This window comes from Asparagus officinalis, chromosome 6 (genome assembly GCF_001876935.1).
Source record: "Asparagus officinalis chromosome 6, Aspof.V1, whole genome shotgun sequence".
NCBI lineage: Eukaryota > Viridiplantae > Streptophyta > Magnoliopsida > Asparagales > Asparagaceae > Asparagus > Asparagus officinalis.
The window spans coordinates 12,603,753-12,610,880 of NC_033799.1; the positions used below are offsets into that span (position 1 = coordinate 12,603,753).

Consider the following 7,128-nt stretch of genomic DNA (forward strand, 5'->3'; position numbering starts at 1 on the left):
ACAGTGGTGTAGCTCCTTGAGGGCAACAATATCAATCATGCTTTTTTTTTTCTTTTTCTCTTTTTTAATTTAAGCTTAGGACTCTTCCGTGGACCTCCTCCCATTTGCCATGGGAGGCAAATCTAAATGCTAATGATTTGTACTTGTCCCTATAAGAATGCAACATTATAATAGAGTTTGTATGCAAGAACAAGGACATCAATTCTCGGTGCATAAAAAGAGTCAAAACTCTGGAGGAATATATTATAATATTTTAGAATATAAAATTATAATTTTTTATACTCACGTTTTAATTTAATGGTAGTATTCTTTTAGGTCCTGTTTGGCAAAGGGTTAATGAAGAGGGATTAAGAAGAATGATTAATATACTTAATCCATTCGATAATCCGAAGGACTAAATTATTAACCCGTTATATAAGTTTTATTTTATCCATTATGATCATTTTTAGTGTTTGAGAAGTATTTTGACTATTTTCTTTATAATTAGAGGGGTTAGCTCTTAATCCATCTAAATAGGAGTATTAGTAAAGCCCTCATTTTGAGGGGTTAACTCATTTTAATCCCTCTAGAGGGGGTTAGCTTAACATTTCTTTATATTTTATGTTTGGTAAATTATAGAAGGTTAGCTCATTTTAACATTTATATAGATTTTTTAGTGTTTGGCGGGTTAAAAAAAAGTTAAGTCTCATTAACCTCTCACTTAAGCCTTTGCCAAACGACCAGTCTCAAAGATTTTCGCTGGTCACTAGGAAAAGTACAAAACATAGGAACGCCAAAAACCAATACACAATTAGATCAGAACCGTAGACGATCAAATTTAATAAAGGTCGTATCGAAGTCCTAACCTAGCAACAAAGGCACGATGCGATGAATCAACATCACTTTCATTAACAAACCTCCCTTTTTTATTCCCATCACGACGGGGACACCCTAAGGCCCAAACCTAGTCACCCCGGCAAGTCCGGCCTCGTAGGGGAAAGAAAACATCTCCACTACAATTTGGAGTCGCGAATGAATCAATTTCGTGAGGCCCAAATCGTTGATGTGGCTACCTGAGGACAGTAATATCTCGCCCCAAAGATGCTAATTTTATCTTGAGCACGGGTCTCTTTGTCACGTCCGCGGGCAAATAATGCCATTGGCGGAGAGAAAATTTCCAAGCTGAGAATAAAAACGTCACCTCATCCTATCAGCCCGTAAGAGGCAAATCTCGTTGCTAGAGATTTGTACTTGTCTTGGGGAACCTACGGATAGAGACGGTGCGTTCTGGTTCGGGTTGTTGTCAGTAGGAAAAGCCTAAATCGAAGGAAAAGCACCTTGGGGCTTAGTTTTCCACAGGTTTTACGGTCTATATTACTTGGGCCGTGTTCGTTTTTTGATAGTGAGCGGTTGCTATTTTTTTTAAAAATAGGCCGAACCCATTGTCGAAGCTCACGTTTGTTTTTTGGGAAAATTTGCAAAATAGTCCGTTTTTGTTAATTATTTAGTAAAATAGACCGTTTTGCTAAATAATTAGCAAAATATACCTCTTTTGAAAAAAATAATGAAAACATACGGGACTAGTCCATACGGGACTACTAGTCCCATATGTTTAGACAATATGGTAGTTTATTGTATCATGAATTCATGATACAATGTGATCAAATGTGATCAAATGGATAAGGTAGTTTATTGTATCATGAGTTCATGATAGACATATGGTGGTGTGTCTACTTTTTAGACAATTTCATGCCCAAATTTTGTTTTTTCTTCTAAATAAATACTATCAATACAATATTAGTTGACTTGAGGGCACGAATGCCATTCTGTTTATGATATTGATCCAAAGAGTTACCATCCCCTAAAAACAAACACTAGGATGGACCATTTTAAGTTAATCCAGATGTTAGTCTGTGTAAAATCAAACATTGGATTGGACTAAAATGGTCACGGGATAACATAATCTCAATATTATAGTCTGAAGAATATAATACCACTTAATCCGAAGATTAAAAACAGATTGGCCTTATAAAAAACAAAGTGGGGATAGAGTAGTTTGAAGGAACGAGGGAAAATTCTGTTTTTTTTACTTTTGCAATTTAGATGGTAAAAATCAAAACTTAAAGGGCAAAATGGTAATTTAAATTTTAATAAAAATATTGTCAACTGACCATCTCTCTCTAAATGTACTCTTTTATTCATGGAATGAAAAACATTTCAATAGACCATTAAAGGCTAAATGTTAGAAAATCTCACTTAACTTTGGACCTACTATCAGATACTTCTCGTAACTTTCAGAATATCAGAAAACCATGAGATTTCATTAGAAGACCCTGATAGTGTTAGCATCAGTTTTCATTGGCAAAAAATCTCTTGCCTAATTTTACTCACTCGTGCAAAAATTACGGTTTTCTAACATTTAGCCTATGAAGAGTTTTTTTTTGATAAAATCTTAAACTCAAAGGGGTTTTTCTAATAAACCCTTAAAGTAAAATTGAGTTTTCTAATATTTTGAGAGTTATGGGAGGTTATCTGATATTTAGACGCCCTTAAAATTAAAATCGGAAGATCAAGAGTTTTTTTTTCACTCGTGTGCATTTGCATACGGCAAAATATCTAGCTATCTAGGGAGGAAATAGTCTTTTTGCCCCCCTTCAACAGGATATAACATACCAATAAGTATAGAAAGAAAAAAGTTTTATACTATCCTAAAGCTAAAAGAAAGTTTTGAAGTCAATGTAAACATTGTAAAGCACTTAATGCGTGGAGTCTATTAATAGATGACTTTTCTTTGTGAACTATATGCACACTAGGGGCTAACTTTTTTCCTTTTCGAGAGAAGACAATTTTCATAGTTATTTTTCCCCTAGTCTGGAGTTATTTCCCCCTTATTTCACAAAATTAACGAGTGAAATATACATTATTCCGGGGAAAATAAAAATAAAAATAAAATGTGGAATTCAACATTGAATGGTCCTACTTGAGATGTTTTGAAGCAAGAATTTGGAGAAGTATCAAAGCATGGGATTTACATATCTCAAGCTAAGAATTGGAATCTTGTGCCTTTCTCAAACCTTAAAAGAAGCCCAACATCAAACCCCACCCTCATCCATGGACCAAGGAAAAGGTCCACATGTAACAGGCCCAAGTTTAGGCCTAACAAAAAGGAACAGCGGAACAAACTAAACCAGAAGCTTGAGAGCGAGAGAGAGAACAGAGAGAAACAGAAAATGGCCAGGGCCTTCGTGTATGTGATACTCGGAGGAGGGGTTGCTGCTGGCTACGCTGCTCTCGAGTTCTCAAGGAGAGGAATCTCCCATGGCGAGCTCTGCATCATCTCTGAAGAATCAGTCTGTCTCTAATCACCCCCTATATTTATAGTAATTTGGATACGTTGGGTTATGGGGGCATGTACATGATGATGATTAGTTGATATTTGTTGTCTGTCAAATGTTGTGATGATTTTGTGCAGGTAGCGCCTTATGAACGACCTGCATTAAGCAAAGGGTATTTACTTCCAGAAGGTATTAGTTTTCATAAGTTCATTACATATTTAGTACATTTTTCGGAGAGCATTGTATGTTTAGTACATACACGTATATGCGTATGCCTTCTCATGATAATCTTAAGTTGTAGTTGGCCATGCATGTGCGCCGTGAAAGAGTGCAACCGGAACAGATACGGATCAGATATGATACTTTTCATGTATGTATTCGCTCACTAATATGCAAGAGATACAAATTCTGACATAAAAACTCATATCCATATCTGACATATATACAAATACAAAATGGACATAAGGAATATAAAATTGAATATAGGTCATGTGATACAAACAAATATTTAAATGCAGTAAATTTCTCAAATGAGAGTTAACTAAAATGTTCGGCATATCTGAAAAACTAAGGTTTTGATTCTGGATCATCAAAATTAACCTCTAATTTAGTAATCGAATTGTCAAAACAATTACAAGTGTATAACCAGTACATATGTTTGGATATTCGAATAAGGATCCTGATATTTCAGTCATATATATATCCGTACCCATATTCATATTCTACCGGACAGACATTTATTAATAGTTTGGAATATATTTTGAGAACTCTGATCGACAATTTGCTCAAGCTTTCTAGTCAAGCTACACTAGTTCTCAGTTAGAGCTCCTTGTATTTGGCTGGGGTGGTAAGATATCGCAGTCTCTTAGCATCAATTTACGCCCTTTCAGTGTTAGGACTTATTATAAACTTTCAGGATCAACTTTAACTGAATTACAAGGTTTTTTCTTGCTTATGAAGCTTCATGATTTAAATTTATGTCGTTGTTGTTTGCAGCTCCTGCACGCCTCCCCTATTTTCATACTTGTGTAGGTGCCGGTGAGCAGAGGCTGACTCCCGAATGGTACAAGGAACATGGTAAAGCTCGTTTAATGTTTGGGATTCCACGTAGATCCCTGTAGTATCGTTGTTTTGCGCTTACTGTCCCTATAGTTTCATTGTTGCAAATAGACTCCTGTTAGAGTTTTTTATTTTATTTTAAATGTGGGTTAATTGGGCGCAAACTTTCTCACTTTCATCTTTCACTTGCATGCAAACAAACACCCCCTTATTCTGAAAACTGTTGTTGCTGATTGATGACCTTTTTTTTCCTAGGCATTGAGCTGATTCTTGAAACTACAGTGAAATCTGCCAATGTGAAGCAGAAGACGTTAACAACAGAAAATGGTGAAACTATTAGCTACAGGACTCTCATAATCGCGACAGGTGCTCGGGTACTAAATTCAAATCCTGAGATGAAATCTTTAAAGAGACCATCAGTCTTAAAGTTTCAATGTAATTGACTTGCACTCGTTGCATCTGCAGGCTTTGAAGCTTGAAGAATTTGGGGTGAGAGGATCAAACGCGGAAAAGGTTTGCTATTTACGCAATTTGAATGATGCAGATAGACTTGTAGATGTAATGAAATCTTGTGTCGGTGGCAATGCTGTCGTAATCGGCGGGGGCTACATTGGCATGGAATGTACAGCTGCGCTTGTTACAAACCGAATAAAAGTAACCATGGTGTTCCCTGGCGCACATTGTAGTAAGTATATTCACATTTTAAACTTATATCATGTTATATTGTTTGGACAATGTAAGACGGTTGATAAATTTCATTCGTCTCTGCAGTGGTTCGTTTATTCACACAAAAAATTGCCAGTTTTTATGAGGGCTATTATGAGTCGAAGGGAGTGAAGTTTATAAAAGGAACTGTTGTTACATCGTTTGAAAATGATTCTGAAGGAAAGGTAATGATTTTAGATGCTCAGGCGTCTCATCCATATTATTTTCAAACATTTCAGACTTGTGCGTGGAAATATGAGATTAAATAAAAAAAAATTGGATTGCTATTTTTTCAGTTTTCTTGTTTTTTCAGAAGTTATTTGGAGTTTGTTTCTTGAGATTTGAACTGAGATTTTTCATATGATAGGTAGTACTTGCAAATTATGCTTTTGATTGCTAAATCATCTGTCTCTTCTTCAGGTTACAGCAGTGATTCTCAAAGATGGAACCCGACTACCAACTGACATGGTCGTCGTGGGCATCGGGAGCCGTGCAAACACGAGCCTCTTCGAGGACCAGCTAACCATTGAGAAGGGTGGAATCAAAGTAAACAATCTGATGCAAACAAGCAACAGCTCAGTTTACGCTGTGGGAGACGTAGCTGCATTCCCTGTCAAGCTCTTTAACGGTGACACCCGTCGCCTTGAGCATGTAGACTCTGCTCGAAAGACTGCAAGGCACGCCGTCGCCGCCATCATGGGCCCCAGAAACACCAGCGACCTCGATTACGTGCCATTCTTTTACTCGAGAGTGTTTACTCTCGCGTGGCAGTTTTACGGGGACAATATCGGGGATGTTGTACATTATGGAGATTTCACCAAGGGGAAGTTTGGAGCATATTGGGTGAACAAAGGGAGGGTGGTAGGGGCTTTTTTGGAGGGAGGCGCCAAAGAGGAGTACGAGGCGATAGCAAGGGTTGTTAAGCTCAAGGCGACTGTGAAGGGCAAGGATGTAGTTGAGGGCCAAGGTATCGACTTTGCTCTCAGGGCTTGCCAGAGGGCGACGCCAGTGCATAACTGGCGTTCCGTCGTCGGTGTTGCAGTGGCTGTGTTGATGTTTGCAGTTGCTTTTCGGTATGGGAGGAGGATGTTTTAGTATTCAATAGAAAGATTGTGTTGTGATTTGTGAATCTTCATAGGCCAGTTGTTCATAGAGAACTGTAACAGGAAAGAATGATGGTGAATGCTAACATGTATATCTGTATAATATTAACAATTACCCTCAATAATACTTAGGTAGTTCCATGGATTCATTGGAATTTCATGATCCTCATAGATATGCTGCCAGCATAAAAAAGAAGGCCAACAACAAATGATTTAACATTTTGTCAAATAAATGCTTGCTTATTTCATCTGTATATATCTTTACAAGTATTTTAAAAAGTGAACCAGACTGCAACCTTCCATTTAGCTACACATTTTGCATATAAATTAACAAGATACAACATTGTTGGTAACGCAGTCAGCAGGTAACTTCTGATTTTAAATCCCCGATCTGGCATTTGATTCGAATCTTCCCCAAGGGTCTGGACCCACTGGTGTTGAATCTGTAAATCGTAGTGCCGGTGGAGGCTAGTTTGCTAGTCGGGATTCCGAGATGATGCATCAGTCGGAATGGCATGATGCTAACAGCAGAACCCGGATCAACTTGGATCCGGTTGACCATGCTGGAGCCAATGTACCCGGTAAAATACAAAGGCCGATCATGCTTTGAGTTCTTTGTCTGCATGTCTTCTTTGGTAAAAGAGATGCATGGAAAATGATGCGCCACGAGATTGCAGTGTTGAGCTGACGGCTCTGGTCCTTCAGGAGATGGCTTGATTCGAGTTAAGAAAGCTTCAGAGTCGCTCAAGGCCTCTTGTAATGCTTTCCTTGTATCCTTGGAAAGACGCAACAGCTCGTATAGGGTTATCCTAGCCGGGATATTGGCTAACTGCGCCATGATGTCAAAATGGGGCGGAGAGCTTGCATTTCCCGGTTTGTCTCTCCCAATCGGATGATTGAATCGAGACTGCCTCGGGTTTTGGGCCTCTTGGCGTAAAGGTTCTTTC

The 7,128-nt window shown here is 38.1% G+C and overlaps 1 protein-coding gene across 2 annotated transcripts in view; it reads left to right on the forward strand.

Moving 5' to 3' along the window:
• Positions 3,106-7,128, forward strand: part of LOC109844950 (monodehydroascorbate reductase 4, peroxisomal-like) — a 5,892-nt gene continuing 1,869 nt past the window's right edge. Inside the window, exons 1-7 of one of the 2 annotated variants that reach the window (XM_020414131.1) lie at positions 3,106-3,329; positions 3,452-3,503; positions 4,311-4,391; positions 4,629-4,747; positions 4,839-5,058; positions 5,145-5,263; positions 5,499-6,541. In XM_020414131.1, coding sequence (XP_020269720.1) covers positions 3,210-3,329; positions 3,452-3,503; positions 4,311-4,391; positions 4,629-4,747; positions 4,839-5,058; positions 5,145-5,263; positions 5,499-6,173 — 1,386 coding nt within the window. In that variant the 5' untranslated portion in view covers positions 3,106-3,209 and the 3' untranslated portion in view covers positions 6,174-6,541. Of the gene's footprint in view, positions 3,330-3,451; positions 3,504-4,310; positions 4,392-4,628; positions 4,748-4,838; positions 5,059-5,144; positions 5,264-5,498; positions 6,542-7,128 lie in introns of those variants that run through there. The other variant, XM_020414132.1, reaches the window with a different exon arrangement.